We start from the raw sequence: 18,390 nt of genomic DNA on the forward strand, positions 1-18,390 counted from the left end.
TTGAAAAAAGTATGTGTGTGTGTGTGTGTGTGTGTGTGTGTGTGTGTGTGTGTGTGCATGCATGTGCACATGCACTTGCTTGTATGCATGTGTGAGTAACAAGGCATGAATGTTATGATCAAAGGACTACTAATGGGAGTCTATCCTCTCCTTTACCCTGTGGGCTCCGGGGATGGAACTCGGGATGCTGGGCTTGGCAGCGAGTACCTCTATTCTCTGAACCATTTATTCTCATCAACTCCCCAAATAACCTTTGAGTAAAGCGACAACTTTAAGATCATTACTAACAATGTCTAACTGTCTAACATTCTGGGTTTATTGGAGTGCATAAGATTATTCACAATGAGTATCTTCATTTTTACAGGGGTAGGTAGCATTAGGATATGTGTGACCTGGAGTCATCAAAAGCTCATGATGACATGCCATGCCAGCTTAGAAAACGACAGAGAGGGCATTTCATTCGGAAACATATTTTTCAAAATAATGTGAGGCTGACTCATTCCACCGGCGTCTCTGGGTGCTGGTTAAGGGCTGGCCTGAGTGATATCATTGTCAGTGGATCTTTCTATAAACAACATGCACTCCAAGAGAATCCCAAGGACTGAGATCACCTCAGACCTGGGGACCTAGGACAATGACTCAGAAGTTTTAATTGGATTTTTGTGTAATATGGTCCCTTGGCATTTGTTTCAATGAGTTCAGGTGTTTGGCACTCGTATTGATGGTCAAAGGCTAGGGTGTCCTGTGAGTGTGATATGGGTGGTCAGGCAGGAATAAATAGTGAGTGATCATAGTTCCTGCTGTGGCTTATGTTAGTAAGTGTCTACATTTACTGTGAGTAATAACTGCTGTGAACAGATACAAGCAGCCCCACACTCTCTCAGTCTCTCACCTGATGATTACTGCCATAAACTCACGGCCCCCTCTACTAGAAGGGGGACTGTCAAATGTCGGCAGAGTGCTAGAAACAGGAAAATGGCTTTTACAGTCTACCACCTTACCCATGTGCCCATCACTTACCTGAATGAGTCCCTTAAATGTGCTGTTGATGTAGCCTTAGCCATTTGTTTCTTCCCACAGAAATTCATGTTCAGCTGCTAGGTAACTTCCCAGTGTGAAATTACAGGTCTGCCAGCTCTAAAGAACACAAATGCATAATACATAAACAAACTATATGCTCTTTTAACAGAAGATAAAAATGAGAAAGAAAATAGCAAAAGAAAAAAAAAGAAGAAGAAGAAAAGGAAAACTTGCTTCCCTTCTTCCAAAGGGAGAAAGCATAAGTCTTGCATTTTTATTTTTGATGCCTTTTTGCCTTTAAATATATGGGGTAACTATTAGTGCCCATATTCACAGCAGGGGTAAGGGGAAATGGCAGTAAATTGTAAGCACATTTACATTACAACAAGGCCCATGGAAGCGTTATAATTCACAGTTATTTCAACAGAGGTTGGACTCCCTCCAATTTAATTTTCTGAAGTTGAGCCATGCAGCTGGGTCATCCCTGGTCTAATCTGGGAAATGCATCTCCTCAGGCTGTGGATCAGAGTGCCTGCCTCCCAGCTGTCACCAAGGGGCATCATTTACAGCCACTGGGGCAAAGCATCAGGCTCACTTTATGTGGACACAGCAGCCTAGCTAGCTTCATAAACTCAGCTACAAAGAGCAATAATCAATATTTCATGTTTAATGATGCAGAGCTAAAATTAGTATAGATTTTATGTCTTCTACTTTTCCAAATTATGCAAACATTAGTAACCCCCCTTTTAGTGCACTTATTATACTTCCATTTAAAAAAGGATCTGGTGGGGGGGTTGGTGAAGAAACCTATTAATATTTAATTGAGTGATTAAATAGTCAAAAGCATCAAAAGTACATTTGGCTTTTAACTTTTGTTAAATAGTTACCCTTAGGTTAATATGAAATTATTGTCAACACACACACACACACATACACACACACACATACACACACACACAACCTGATTTGTGTGAGTGTCACTGGTTTTGTCACCCATTACTATACATTGAAATAAAATTGTACTCACATTTTAAGGCTCCCTAGATTCCCTTGAGCATGCTGGGAATAATGTGGTCAATGTGCAATTCAGATGAGTTAAAAGGTTCTACTTTTAGCATAAGACATAAGTGCACTTTAGAGGCAATATTGAAAAGATTTCTGATTTTAAACCTGTCCAAACAACATATCCTACTTATTTAAAACATAGATGGAGTAAAGACAAGGAAATGAAACAAACGCACAGTTTGCTTGCTTGCTGAGCAGGTCCAGTAGCTGGGCATGGGGCCACAGGACTGAACTTGCCAGCTTCTTAGTTGTCTCCCACTGTGTTTGATAGAGCAGTTGGCAAGATTAGGATGGGAAGAGGAAGCCAGACACAAAAAGTCAAATGCCCTACTGGCCACGCCTTCAAATATTTCACATCCAAGTTACTTCAGAAAAAAACCCTTCTTAGCAGTGAGAAGCATGCATGACAAGGAATCGGTCAATTATTCACCATGACAGTATAGCCTACTCTCCCTCACCACTCACAACAGATTTCATTTGGAAGAATCCTCAGTGCTGTGTATGTGGATGGTACCTGAATAATTCAACTTGAGTTTTGCAAGGATTTTGAGCTTACATTTAAAAAAAAAAGACAGTAGCAAAATAGAGTTGAGTAGGAATTGCATTGTTGTTGTTGTTGTTGTTATTTTAGTGAAACTGAGACATAAGTTTGGAGCTTTGAGTTGGGACAGCTTCTCATACAACGGGTCATCTTTGAGTAGATATGGATTCTATTATTTAATATGACTGATAGTTTTATTCATTGAAATTGGAATTGCCAGGTAGGGCAAACAAAAGCAACTTGGGATACTGGAAGTATTAGCCAGGGCCCAAGGCTAAAACAAATAACTCACATAAGTGGGCAATTGGAAAAGTTCAAGGAAGTGAGGGTAGAGTCTAGGGTCACACTTCAGGCTTGGAGAGGAATCTGGGGCTGTCAATGGATGATTTGGGAAAGGGGAAAGGAAAGGTGGTAGAGGAAGAAAAGAAAAGGACAGAAAGTAAGGGAAGGGATGGAGAGAAGGGAAAATGTTGGAGAGGAAAGAAGAGTGAGAAGTTATGGGACTATGGCCAGAAGCACCATGTGAGAGGCCACCAGGAGTCATAGCCTTCACCTCCCATCAACCTGCACTGCAGCAAGAATGTACATCTGCTAACATGTCCTGCTCCTCTCCCTCATCTCAGTGCCTCCCTCCTGAGAGCCCTAAACAAAGGGTCATAGTTGACAAAAACCCAGATCACAAGCTCCGCTGGGCCAAAGAGGAGAGTGGAAAACAAGAAAGGGGGTATTTAGAGGAGCTGAGACTGTAACCCCGGTCACTAAAGTGTCTGTATCTTTGCCACACGACAGATTTGGTTCATTTATTCAACATGCATTTATTAAGTCATCTACAAATGCTTCATTCTGGAGTAAATACACCAGGTGGATGAGTCAGCAGCCCTGATCCCCGAGGAATTTAGTTAGGGAGGCACATAGAAAGTAAAAGAAAACTAGAATGATGACACATTGCTGAGCACCTGGGCCTGAAGACACAACCCTTCTTGAGGCTTGGGAAGACCTGTCTTCTACTGTGCTAAATCCTCGGCCATGGACATGGGGCCCATCCCCACAGCAGCAAGGAGCTACTAATGGTTTCTGGGGAAAACAAAAACAAACAAACAAAAATACCAGAGGGGACTAGTGTGAGAAACTGATGACAGAGACTGTTTATATGTGTTTTTAAATGTTAGAACAGAACTTTCCCAAAGACAAAACACCCAATGGAGATTGTTGAGCAACCCAACTTCTCGATTCATCTCTGAGATGATGAAGACATGGGGTGAAACTTCCAGGCCAGTTGAAGTGAGAGGCTTTGTATGGCTAGCTTAAGTAACTAAAGGGCACAAATCAAATCCTCAAACAGCCTGGAGAGCAGCTGCTCAGAATGCTTGGGTTAGTCATTGACCTTCTGTTTAATATAATTTCCTAGAACATCGGTGGCCAGGGTGAATGAAGCACTGCACCAAAGCCTGCCCTGCCCAGGAAACCCCCACAATGGAAGAATGGAAGGAAGTGCCTGGCACCAAGTGTGCAAACCCTCTCCTTCTGGCTCTTCTCTCTGAGTACCCCCAAAAGGAAAATAACAACGTGTACATCACAGCACATCATACATGAGAAAGCGCTAAGATGACCAAGAGCTGGTGCTGTTTATAACTATAATGTGGAGGGTAAAAAGGAACCATGAAAAATTCACCTCTAGTTTTCAAAAAAAATTATGATTTTCCCCACAGAAATTGCTTCTCTGCAAAAGCAAGTCTAAGCACTATCTACCATTATATAGCTTGCATCTGCTGATTGTGCCATTGAAGGTGTGGTGAGGTATTACAGAGTAAGTGGAAAGGATCAGATCGAAGAAGACAGATAGAAAGAATAAGTTTATAGAATGAAAGAAGGAATTTTCCCATAAAAGCAAAATGCTAAGTACAAAATTGAGAAGGGTATCCTGTAGGACAGTTGATTACCTACCAATCAATTATCTATTGACTTATTTGTGTAGACTGGATGAAATGCCATAAGAAGCAGGGGTAAACAGTAGTAAGAATAGCAGACAGAGTGAACAAAGCCCAGATGGGTAGCTGGTACATTGTCAGAGGAACTGAAGCCGTGTAGGAGTAGAAGACTCTAGAAGACACAACAGGAGTGAGGAGGACCCATCCAGTCTCCAATCCATGCACTATGTAGCTCACAGGAAGGAATGGTTGCCCTAAGAGGGCTTTGGGGAGAAGGCATACTGAGGGACACCACCATGTTCAACAGGAAAATCCCATAAATGCTCAAACTCTTCTCTAAACAGTCTGTTGATCTTGCTCTCACAAGAACTCAGCTATTCCCAGAAACACAAGTCATGGCATAAGTAAAACAAAATAATTTAGAGAGTTTTCAAAGGAAGTGAAGGAAGAAGTTGTTGCTGATGATAGATCAAAGTGGCAGGCAGCCCAGCAGTAAGGTTAGAGGGACTGGAGAGAGGTGGGTGTTGGGTCAAGTTCTGGAGTATGCAATGCAGTGCAGGTATGATTTCAAGGGAGTACCAAGAGATGTGTAGGGTATATACAGAGATTTGCCAGCATTATCCCACCTTACACCTGGGCATCTGGGATACTGGTGTCCTTAGAAATCCTAGAGCAATATCCCTTTCAGGGAACACTTTCAGGGAACAGCCCACATACGTTAGCCTAAGGGAATTGCCTATCCAGGAATAGAATACCTCACACCCTCTTTATATTTCCTCTTCTATGATTATTAAGACTGAGGCCCTGTTGGCAGTCTCATCAAGTATCCACATCAACTTCTGTAATTTCCCTATAGCTGTAGAAATAAGATCACAGTGACTATAAGTATTTTAAATTCAGAGAAGCGTGTGTGTGTGTGTGTGTGTGTGTGTGTATGCACACGTGTACCACATAGAAAAGGTTACCACAATATAAGAGAGAATGTTTGTTACATGAACAAACCCAGCACACATTCATTAGAGTCACATTCAGCAGACAGCAAACTACTGTGAACTCATATTTGGAAAGAGTATATATATGTGGGCTCGTAAAAACATGCCCACCATGGAAAAATAGTAATAAGCGTTCTCCTTAGTGATGAAAAAAATCAATTCATTTACATATCAATATCATATTCCAATTAAAGCAAGGATTAAACTGTGTTGCATATTGAAAGACCTAACCTTTGCTAGTTCTCCTCTCTAGAATCGTCTCAATGTTGATAACAACTGATCTCAAATAATATTGTCTCAAATACAAGGTATTAATTTGTTATTCTTTTCTGCTTTACAGGAAGAACTGAAGAGATTACAGAACCCTTTAGAACAAGTTGATGATGGGAAATATCTGCTTGAGAAGTAAGTATAACTTCAAAGGAGGTTACATTATTTGCTAGCTTGAAAAGACGACATGAAAAATAAATTCTGGCAAGGCAAAAATGAGGCAATAAATTTGACAGCTCCTTCTGGTATCCTTGGGCTAAGAAATGTGCTCAGTTTGAGATGTAGGTAGATAGGTTAGGAATAGTTCCACTGACTAAGTGATCAGTGAAAATACAGAGATGTCTGCTGTGTGTGCACAACAAGTCCAAGACCTTAAAACTGAACCCTGTTTTGTCTTTGGCTTTAATCACAGAAAGCATCATTTTGGACACAAGGCAAGGACAAACTACACTAATTGAGTATACATCCAAAATAGCACTTCAATATGAAATAAAAAAAATTGCTCTACAAAAAAACCAAAAAGATAAATTGTCTTACACTTACATTTTAAAACATGACTACTATCCAGGACAGACAGGGCAGAAAAACCCTGTCTCACAACCCCAAAAAAACCAAAACCAAACAAACAAACAAACAAAAAACCAACCAACCAACCAAAAACAAAAAACCAAAACAAAAAACCCAAAATACCAAAATACTACTTCAACTTAGGGCCAAAGGCTTCAAGGGTTTATTTAACTTTAGCTTATGACTGAATAAGGATTCTAAAACATTAATATATTCAACTGATAAACAAACATGTGATCAAGACATGGGGAGAGAAAGTCGCCATTCTTTACAGAGGACTTACAATGTTGTCTGTATCACTAACATTTAACTGACGTTTCCTCATCCAACTCTGACTATGGCCCTTGACGTAGCAGGATGATGATCTTTCTACAGATAAGAAAGGAGACACAGACAGGTTTCAGTAACTTCTCCAAGTTACTTATCCTCAGCTAGTTAGTAAAGATGAGAATGAAACGGTGCTGGAGACCGCCAGAGCCCTTGAGTCCTCATGTACTGCCAGCGTGTATGGGTGTCCTGCATGGTTCTGGCCACTAAAAATGTATATTAGTGTCTTTGAGAACACAAAAGTAGGTAAATTACTACCATGAGAGCTCTCAAATCTCAGAAACTACTACAGGGACTAAAGATGAGGAGCGTGGGAAGGAGAAAGGAGTCTCAGAAGATACACAACGGCTGTTGTTAAATGCTTCCAGGGATGGTTCCTAAGCAGCAGCTAAGTTGTTCTTCTGTGCCAGAAAGTAGAACAAGGATTAGTGGGCGGGGTTTATGGAAACAGCCACGTTATTTAATAAAAAAAAGAAAAGAAAAGAATGATAACCATTTTGAAATGCCAGCCTGTACCACACCAGAGTGGACATTCTTGTTAAGAACTGAGGTGACACGTACAAGGAGTGCCCGCGAAAGAAGCAGTGACAACAGTGAGGATGCAGAAAATATTCTGTAAGTGGAGCACCTTAGGTGTGATCTCTCTTTCTGCTGTTCCCTAGATTTGTGAATCCGGATACATCATTTAACCACCCAAGCCCAAGGTTCAAGTATCTATTATAAAAGGAGGATATTGTCACTAGCTGGGAAGTCTTCCCCTAAGGCATCAGATAAGGCAGCCCAGGACAAATGGCACCATCAGAGCCAGCCCGCTTCCTTCCCATCTAGGTGGGTGGGTGTTTGGACAGGGCACCTCAGGTTTTCCCATTTCTGTGGTCTATGGCTTTGCCATGTCACTTACTGAAGGCCAGTGTTTCACCGTTGATTAGATGAAGTTTCTGAGTTACTTACTCATGTGACTTAGGGAGTTATTGCTGTGCCTGGTCTCATGATATGAGTAGATAAGGATAAAAGAACTTATCCATTGTGGAAAATACTGTGAAAGTTTCTCAAAAATTAAGAAAGGCTGAACTGCTTTTTTGATTTAGAAACCCCATTATAAGATATATAGCCAAGGGAAACGAAAAGAGTCTGTCAATAGACATGTGTACTCTCATGGTTACTACATCATGACTCTGAACCGCCAGGACATGGAGACAGCCTCGGGGACAGTGAACATATAAAGAAAATGTGGCACATAGACAGCATGGCATATTATGCATCTACAACAGAATAAAATCCTGCCATTTGTTATAATATGGATAAGCTTGGAGACATTATATTAAGTGAGCAAGCCAGATACTGAAAGAACCCTTTATATCACTCATATGTAGGATCTAAAATGTTTGCCCTCGTGGAAGTGGAGAGTAGAGTGGGAAATTCCAGAGGCCAGGAAGGGAAGGGTGCAGGGGCAGAGAGGACTGGGAAATGAGTACTCTGTTAGGTACTGTTGGATAGGACCAAGAGGTTCCTATCTGTTTATTCCTTTGAGATGGGGTCTCTCCCTGGACCTGGTACTCGTGTTTTCTTGGCTAGTCTGTAAGCCTAACCCCAGAGGTCTTTCTGTCTTTAACACATTAGAGCTGGGGTTACAGGCATGCACAAGCCTCTGGGTTTGTCTCAAGGGGGATGTGGTCTGATTTTTAGGCCTCATGATGGCATAGCAAACAGTTTTAACAGCCGAGCCACCTGCCAACCCTAACATGTCCATGTTCTCTCCATTAGTTGAAAATAAACTTAAATTTTAAAAAGGTAATCCTTGCCTACCAACACTTTCACTGGCTACACATAAACAATAATAGTGATGATTTTAGCTCATTCGGGAAAGATTTTTCTTCTCTGAATGCTGTGATGACATTAAGTCTACATTATATTTCTTTCTCCTGAATATTTAGAGTCATCTTACAGAAAATGTCCTGGCTGAAGCCCCACCCCAGTCAAACTAAATCTGGGGGCCTGGAGGTGGCATCTCACAGCTCTGTTCAAGTGGTTCTGAGGAGGAGCTTGTGTGAAGATCAGTGGGTAGATGCTTTTTAGTCTTTGCAATTACTCAGTCAACTCCCCAAGCAGCTGTGTTCTCTGAGGGTACACTGCTTCTGTGATGAGTAGCCAATTCATCTATTCAACATGGCTGTGTCTGTTTTTCATTATTGATTTAAATGTAGGAAATGAACTCCAAAAGTTGTTCAACCCCCCCCCCCTTGCTAATTGACCACAGCTCCATATTAAATCTCCCGTTAACACCACCATGTAAATCCCCCAGCTCTCTGATCTCAGGAAGACATGTGAACAATTGTGAGGTATGTAGGGTCCTCACCCCACCGCACCCCAACACCAGCTTACTCTTTCTCTTGTGCTATCCGGAAAGCCAGGAAGGCTAAAAGTGGTTGAGAATAACCTGTCGGGTCTTACAGGTTTGTTGTGTTGTCCTGTGAGAGTGGGGGATTCTAGGCATGGGAACTGGCTCCTTCGAAGCACACAGACAGGCACAAGTCCTTCCATGCAGGAGAAAGGTCAAGTGAAACCGCCGGGTTTCCTGGTTGTCAATGACAGAGAGAAAACAAATGCAATGGGCACCAGACCCAACATTTACATGGATTTCTTCATACATTTGCATAGATTGCTGGAAAAGTTTCCTGGCTTGCTTCCAGGTAGGACTATGTCCTTGAAAGCTGTCAGAGTTGATTGAAAAAAAAAAAAAACCCGGGGTGCTTTGAGTGAGCAGATCAGGCATTTCATTGCAGCAGTAGCTGACTTAGGCGCAGGTGTAAATCACCTTTGCTATTCAAAATGACCATAAGTTAAGGGATCATTGTGTCGTAGCAGTTGATCGGTTATTCCCCCTTGGAACATTACATTTATTCCAAATGCTCAACAGGGGTTTGTGGTAGGCAGTCAGTGTGAAGGGCAGGGAAGCTACAACTCCATACTGTGTCTGTGTGCACAGATGAGCACACATACATACACACATGTGCACACATACATACACACATGTACACACAGATACAACAGAGGTTGGCAAGTGTCCAAAAAATAGAGACAAGTAATTGGTAGTGCTGTTCCGTTGGCATCTCCAGTTGCCCTCCCCTTCCCCCACATGGTCTGTTAAATCCCACTGCTCTCTCCAACCCTGCCCCCTAGAAGGAAAGCCTCTGCATATTCTTAGCATTTCTGGGGATACCCCAACCCCTCCCTTGGAGCTACCAGCTCCCCAAGTCCAGCAATCCTTACAAACCCCTGACTGCCATAGCTGGGGTGCAACTTCCTCTGGCTGCTGAACTCACTCAGGAGCTTCAGTTCCCCAATAAACCTGCCCTTTTTATACCTTTAATCTGGCTTCGATTGGCATATTTCGGTCGGTGGAGATCACCCATCAAATGCTATTAATTAGGAGGCCTCTTAGGAGTCTACTGTTTATGATACTTACTTATTAGCTGAGTGCCTTTCTTTTTTGTCGTTATTGAACTAGGCTCTATCTCTGTTAAGAGACTTGTGACTGCATGCCCCACCATTGCACTGACCTGTCATGACTTGAATAACCACAGGAAATTATTGGTGACCAGTGCTAGTCAGTTTAAGCCAATAGATGCTTGCCATTTATAGCTCGTTGGTAAGGTATAAATGTTTTCTGTTGTAAATGTTGCTGTTGCTGCCTTCACTTGTTGCAGGTCATGTTGCCAAGTACTCTTTGCCAATTTGCTATGCTTAACAGACTCAAACTTTAAAACACCCTTGTTATAAGGTTGCTGCCTATAAGATCACGTGATCGTGAAGTGAGTCTTTGTATGCTCATTTATCCTGGATTGGGTCTGTTTATGTTTCCTCTTTAATAGCATCAGCCACACACACAATTATACACATTAGGCACACCTCCCAGACTGAAGGATGGGGGGGGGCTGTGGTTGGTGTTCTCGCCGTTTTGACCCCACGCTTTGAGTAATTTCTGGGACACACATGGCTGAACAGTGAAGAATTAACAGCACATCCTGACTACCAATGCCACACAGGGGGCAGAAATAGTTTCTTACCCCTCAACAATCAGGCCGAGCAACAGCAGAACTTTTTCTGGCTCATGGCGCCACCTAGTGGCCATACAGAATTTATAGGCCTTGTCAAGTTTTTCCATTAGGGGCGAATGGAAAGACTACTCAAGTGACCCTAATAGGCTAGCTCTGGGATGCTTTCCTCCTTACATGTCTCTGTTCTTTCCTGCTGTCTCAGTCATGGTTCTCACTAATTTATGTAGCCTTCTAACGAGTTTTCCTCACTTTGCCTGGTCAGCCCTGTTGTTATAAAGAAAGAAAATCCCAAATGTTCGATTTTTCCAATAAAGACTCTGGAGCCAGATGCTGAGGTGAAAGCCTGCTAGCTCAGAGAGGCAGAGACCTTCCTACTCAGCCAATGTCCCAGATGGAAAAAGCCTCTTCTTCTTCTCCATGCTGTCTTTAAAGACCCTCAAATTGAAAGTCCCTCCTTTCTACTTCCTGCGTGTCTATCTGTCCTCCAGACTTCCTTTTCATCTGTGTTTTCTTCCCCCATGTTCACTCCTGTCAACTGGATGCTTGCTCTGACTCTTGACTTAGGGTTATCTTTACTTAATCATGTTTACAGAAAACTCTTGGATTAAGGTGTGTGTTAGGGCTGAGCCACACCATAATCAGAAACAGGTTTTTCCAGTATACAATCTCAGGGCTCACCGTGTGACCAACTTTTCTGCAATACGTCCCCTGCATCAGTCTTGAACATCCTGCCCACACTCCCTGCTCTAAATCCTTTGCTTCCCTCCAGCTTTGGCTTTCGTACTGCACTGTAACTGGCTTATTACAGCTTGGTAGGTCACCACTGGCCTTTGAAGAAACCTAAACACACAAAAATATCAATGTACAGCATAAGTTTTTTGTTCTAAACACACACACACACACACACACACACACACCTTGCATGCACTCTATGACTAATATTATAGTTTGATTTTTCTATTGCTATTATAAGGCACTGACTAAAAACAACTCTGGGAAAAAGGGTTCATTTCAACTCATAGCTCACCATTCATTTCTAGAGGAAATGAGACAGAAGCTTAAGTAAAAAATCTGAAGTCCAGGCTTCAAGCAAATTCGCTAGCCATAGAGGAATGTTGTTTACTGGCTTACTTCCAGGCTCATGGTCATTTACCTTTCTTATAACTCCAATGACTCCTTCCTTAGGGGTGGTGCTGCCCACAGTGGGCTGGACCCTTCCACGTAAATCATTAATCAAGGAAGAAAATGTCCCTACAGACTTGCCTACAGGCCAGTCTGATGGAGGCATTTTCTCTGTTGAGGTTCCCTTTCCCCATATGACTCTAGCTTTGTGCCCAGTTGACCGACATCTGGCCAGCACAAGAGGCATGGATCCTGGACAGTGCTACAAAAGGCGTGACCTCTAAGCTGCACTGAATCGGAATACGTGTCTCAAGTCTGAGATCAGATCTTCCAGTCAGTGTCTTGCAGGGAGCGAGCAGCAAGACCCAGTGTCAGTGCAGTTCTCTGCAGTGTGAGATGGACCACACCCAGCTTCTAATTTCCTAACTATGTTATGACCACAAGATGTTCCTCTTTCTACTTATTATTTCTCTGTATCTTTCCCCTTTATCATTCACTTCTGCTAAACTACTCCTTATCTCTGAAAGAAATAGCCTTTGATTTTTTTTCTACTTCTACCTCTGCTTTATGCTTTATATTATTTCACTCTCAACTTCTTATCCAGTCTTTAAAACCCAGCCAAGGACAACATTCATGCTGGCCAGTGAGGGACCACTGTATCTACAAGAAGCTGTGGCCATGTGGCTCACAGTTCATGTTTTATTCACAGTGGGAGCTCAGAAACAGCTTATAGGATGCAAGGGGAAAGTTCCTTGACAGTGGCATCTTTAGGGATCCATAAGGGGTAGAAATAAGAGGAAAGTAAGGGACTAAACTAAGTTCTCTACAGCAGGCAGATTTCTGAGTTCGAGGCCAGCCTGGTCTATAAAGTAAGTTCTAGGACACCCAGAGCTATACATAGAAACCATGTCTCAAAGAAAAGAGGGGGGGAGGGTGGGCCCTGTTCCAAGCAAACAAATTCTCTACAAATACCCAGTCATTGCAAGGCATGCACCATTTCCCTTGGGTCTTACCCCTCCAGGAAGGGCCTCACCTTTCTTCTTTATTTCTCCAAAAAAGGCATTTTCATGTTTTATCTGCGAATGTTTAGTTGAGTAGCAGAGATGGGCAAAAAAGGCAGCACAGAAAGCAGCTGTTTCTCCCTAGAGTGAGATCATTCACCACCTGCTTGTAAGATTTTGTTCCGTCTACATTACCTATTCCAAAACTGTGTAAGTTAGAAGTGTTATCATTGTAAACAGTGACTTTCTGTGTCACGCTGCATTGACATATTATTTCTCTTTCTAGTCACCAGCTGGCTATGGATGTGGAGAATAACATTGAAAAATATCCCCTTAGCCTCCAGCCCTTGGAATCAAAGGTGAAAATGTAAGTCACTGCAGAGTTACATGAAGCAGATAGTCCTGCAGGTGTTTGTGTGTGTGTGTGTGTGTGTGTGTGTGTGTGTGTGTGTGTGTGTGTGTGTGTGTGAGTGCACTTGTGAACACACTTGGAGTGCTGTAAAACAGAATCATGCATTTCTTTATTTCACCTTTGTGTGCTACTGCTTCATCCAGGGCCTAAGCAGCAACAGAGATGCTTTGGGCCCACACCGCCATCTACTGGGCAATGGGAGGAAGTTTGTTATGGAATTTTCGCTCACTGTTTTTTTGCTTTTTCCTTTCAAGTCTTTTTATCACTTTGCATGCATGCACAGACACTGCATTTTAAAGCAAGCCTTTCTTCCTATTCTCATTTTCACCTGCAATGCTGAGAAAAATGACCCTCACTTCTCCTGTTCCTACAAAGGGAGTGATGCTTCTGCGTAGCCCCTCCCAAGAAAGAACCATGCAAGACCTGCCTCCTGTCACAAGTGGTTACCACAACAAGATAGCGCTAACTACGCTGCCACATTAATAAAATGAAGCTGGTGAGCCCTGAAGTGAAACAAACCCTACGATAGAGCAAGTTATCAGCCTAGTAAAGCTATTTTAACTAGAAAAAGAAGCTACCAGAATCTCCTTAGTAGTCACCAGAGTATTCCATTCACAACTGATTTCTATGACTCTTCCCCCACTCCGAGTCTATCTCAGAGGCACAAGAATAGCCAATGCAGGTCTACACAGTCCTCCCCTCCCCCACCTCCTCCCTACTCCTATTAAAAATCTAAGAAGTTTAGCACCCCGTAGAGCTCATACATGTTTGAACTTGAGGACGACAGATAGATCATTTGCAGAGAGGAAGTCTCTCTGAAGAAGGGTGCCTGTGTGTGTGTGTGGGGGGGGGTTGTGGGGGTGGTGCATCTCTGAACAATATGTCATTGCTGGATTAAGGATTTAAACCAGAATGGAATGGCAGGTTTATAATGTCCTGCTGAGTGAAGAAAATAGCCATTCACACCACTACAATTTGTACCAGCCTTACACATCCTTAAGAAGATTGCCACAGTGTGAGCATCCAGCCTTCCCTCCATGGTAAGCCAGACACAGCCTCTGAACCAGCCAGGGACCCCGCTAGGAAGTTCTGTGCCTCACATCCTGGCTAGAATTAATCTCGATATTGAATTGCTTTATGCAAGCCAGTGTCACTTTCACTGCAGAACATGCCGGCGTGTGAGCATAGGTTTTCTGATGATTGTTAGCAGTCTCATTAAGATGAGTCCTGTTAAATGAAAAGGTGCTGCAAAGGGAAGTTGCTGAGTGGGAAAAAATGAGAGTGCATCATTGAGTGGTAGAATTAAGTTAGAAAAATGGCCTGGTCTTTTAAGAAAAGTTTTCATCATCTCCAATATATCAAGGCAGAGGAATGGGTGCCAACGGGAGGAATAAATAGAGAAAAAAAATCTCTGGGTTTGTGAGTCAGCTAGCTGAGAGAGCCAGCCGAGGCTTTATGATTTTGTGTTTGTTGGTTTGATGGAGGAGTCTCAGCTCAGTGAAGTATAAACGAATACTTTTTATCTCCCCTAATAACTCTGAACCCCATTTCCAGGGGGATGAGGGGAAAGAACTGAATCTTGCCCAATAATGGAATTTGTGTCCTATCAGAGAGTTTCCTCCAGCTCAGTGAGTTCTGTCTAATCTGGTTATTAAATTCTTAACTCCCAGGGCAGGTTGCACATCTCCCTTAGACACACACACACACACACACACACACACACACACACACACACACACACAGAGAGAGAGAGAGAGAGAGAGAGAGAGAGAGAGAGAGAGAGAGAGAGAGGTGGGTGGGGCAGAGACACAGACAGAGAGCACACATCACATGGCCTGCACCTTCACCCCCTCTGTTCTCACCTCCTTCTCTATTCTCCTCTCTGCTGCAGACTGTCCCACATACACACTGGGCTAAACTCCCTGTGGCTGTTCAGATTTCTTTCCAAAAATGACACTCAGGCTTCTAGGCAGCTGTCTCCTTTAAGGTGGCTCCAAGGCGTGGATTCCTGGAGGTTGAGGACCCGGGGCCTCCCACAAGCCCTCAGCACAAGCAGACTGCACCACCTCACTGGCTGTGCCTCTTATTCTTCTAGGGATGTCTTTTGTGGCAACCTTCCTCCCAAACCGTGGAATCTTTACAGGGGAGAGCCCATCCATCCTTGCTTCCCAGAAGACAATGCTCAGGCATAGAGAGAGCTAACATAAAGGTGCTCTTTGTCTGAGCTCTTAGGGTCACCCTCCAATGTCACAGGCTTTGTCTTAGGGCCTCGAACCTCTGTTGGTAGTGACAGCATAAATATCTCTTTTCTCCTGATGAAAGAGAAGAGAAAGAGTCATTTTATTCTAAAATCTACTTCTCTGGAGACTTCTGCCTCTTCCCTGATAAAATGGCACCGTAGGCTCCAGCACAGGCGATAAACAGTCCTGGGCATCAAAGGCAGCAAGAGACCTTGGAAGGCAGATCTCCAAATGCAAAAGACAAACAAGAAGAGGACTTCTCTCCATGTGGGCAATCCGTCCTGTGTGACTGACTAAGTGTGACCCCCCCCCCCCAGCATGTGGTGTGGGGCAGAACAAGAGCCCTTCCGTTGGCTTCTCACACCCAGGATATTGTGAAAAAGAAAGCATTTGGAAAACAGTACAATAGTCATATGGTAGGGCAATGTCACAAGAAAGATGGGGAGTAGGTGACAAAATGGGGAGGCGGTTTGTAAAATGTTGGCAAAGGCATGTTGCCTGGCTCGCAAACACAGTGGTAAGAGGTCATTCTGAGTTTTAGACTTGGACGATCAATGAACTGTGTCAAGATGGGAAAATAACCAGGATGACACACAATTATAGAAGGCATGCGGGGGAAGTGAAAGGCAGGCTCCCCACTCCATTAGACCATATAGTCTAATGAAAGCATATTGATGAGGGATGCTGGCACAGCCTGGGGAGGGGACCGGAGCAGGCTCTGAGTGGAGGCTAGAATGGTCTGGCCAGGAGTGTGTGCAACAAATGAGTGTCAGTGCCCTGTAGGAAGATGAGCCTCCTCTCAGCCCCCAGAGCACCATCTTTCATGTCTAGGTCACAGTTTACAGGTGACGCATATCAAAACACACCTTCCAATTCCAGCCATTACTTATGCTTTGAGACTATGTTCTGATAGAACAACATGCAGATGTATTGAACATTAATAAATTTTAAAATTTAAAATATAGTTGACAATTTTTGATAGCTTGCAAAGTAAACAACAAACAAACAAACCACCAGCTGTTGAACTTTCAGACTTTGTGATGAGATTTCCTAGGAAGCTTTGCCGAATGGCACTGTAAAGGCACACTATCCACCTACTTGTGCTAGCTTGTATTAACGGATGCAGGATGCAGCTAGAGCCTCCAGGGAAGAGCGAGCCTCAGAGAGGAGTCACCTCCATCCATCACATGGCCTGCGGGTGTTTGCAGGAGCGTTTTCTTGATTAATGAGTGATATCAGAAGGCCCGGTTCACTGTGGGTGGGGCCACACTTTGGCAGGTGGACTTGAGTTACAGAAATCAAACTAAAGAAGCCAGGAGGAGCAAGCTGGTAAGCAGCACTCTCCCCACTCTCTCCTTCGGCCCTTGCTTCCGGGTTCCTCCCTTGAGCCCCTGTTCTGGCTTCTCTCGATGAAGGACCCATAAGGTAAAATTAAACCCCTTTCTCCCAGAGTTACTTTTAATCAGTGTTTTATCATAGCAACCAAAGTACAGCTGTAACCAAAAGCATAGTTCCTAGGAGATCTGTGGGAAGAGTGGTTGAATGCACAGTCTTTGGAATATGAGCAACTTAGAGTCAAACTCCAGCCCAGCTCTCACCTACCTTGTGGCATTTGGGACCCTGGCAGCCTCTGTCCTCCCTCGCATGCCTTCTCTCTCACGGTCATAATAACCTTTCTGGGAGAGCATCAGAGAAAAATGTTTAGCCTACTTAATATTCCCTACACATATGCATCTTTTCCAAACATGTTTCTATGTCTACCTGCTACTTAAAGCAAAGTCTGTGGGATTTTTAGGAAGCCAAAATAGCACACTGATGTGCCATTTGCACATGGCTTCAAAGTGTTTGCTATGTCTTTTATTTTCTTAAGTAATAATAATAGCTTCTCCAGACCTGCTCTGTTTGTCAAGTGTGGAGCTAAAAATGACGTGTGTATCTTACCAGTTGACCTCTTGAAAGGGTTAGGGAGAATTTATTATTTTGCCCCTGTTGTGGTTGAGCAAAATGTAGGCCACAGTGTTTAGCATTTTGCTTAAGGCCACAACTCATGAGAAGTAAAACCAGGCAAGAACATCTATCATGCCAAACACACTTCCTCTTCGTGAGATAGAACCTTTTCTTTAAGCTATTTCTGGAACAAGCTGTTAGAAAAATGCGTTTGTTAATCAGCCACTCACCATTATCCCGAAACTAGAGGCCAGTGATGCGTATATGCAGGTGATCATTGCTCTGGGGTGGGGGGGTGGGGGGGTGGGGGGTGGTTAAGTCTTGTGGGAGGAAATCGGACTCTAGGAAAGAGACTGATGGGCTTTGTTCTCAGTGTTTAATACCATCTTGGGGGATCTCTCCTTAGTGTTGGACTCCTGGCTCCCTACGTACCTCATATCAGAACTCTGTCCTCCTGAGGAGAAGAGTGTTACAGAATTAAGATTCAATTTCTCCAAACTATATAACCTGTGGGAGAGCTGTCTTCACAGCCTGTTAGCTACGCCACCTGTAGCTGATACACTGCCTGTAGCCTCATATTATCCTCTTCTTTATGTCTTTTCTTTCACCCCTAATCCACCCTTTGGACGCAGCTCAAATCCCAGATCTCCCTGCAGCCTTCCCTGAGGATCTCAGCCTTCCTATCGAAGTCCTCTCTTCTACTCTCAGGTGTCAGGCTGTCAGGTGTCAATGAGGGTGGTGTCCACTCTCAGCCTCCTGTTGTAAAACATGGAAATACACAAACTAAGGTCAGAAGCAGCAAATCACACAAGAAACAAGAAGTAAGAACTGATAGCAAAAAAAAAAAAAAAAAAAAAAAAAAAAAAAAAAAAAGAAAAAGAAAAAGACTTCAAAAAAAGT

At 43.2% G+C, this 18,390-nt stretch overlaps 1 protein-coding gene across 1 annotated transcript in view; it reads left to right on the forward strand.

Moving 5' to 3' along the window:
* Window positions 1-18,390, forward strand: part of Schip1 (schwannomin interacting protein 1) — a 769,225-nt gene that overhangs the window by 146,031 nt on the left and 604,804 nt on the right. The window contains exons 2-3 of the mRNA XM_051157281.1: window positions 5,887-5,951; window positions 13,178-13,258. Coding sequence (XP_051013238.1) covers window positions 5,887-5,951; window positions 13,178-13,258 — 146 coding nt within the window. The remainder of the gene's footprint in view (window positions 1-5,886; window positions 5,952-13,177; window positions 13,259-18,390) is intronic.

The sequence above is a fragment of the Acomys russatus genome, chromosome 15 (genome assembly GCF_903995435.1).
Source record: "Acomys russatus chromosome 15, mAcoRus1.1, whole genome shotgun sequence".
Classification (NCBI taxonomy): Eukaryota; Metazoa; Chordata; class Mammalia; order Rodentia; family Muridae; genus Acomys; species Acomys russatus.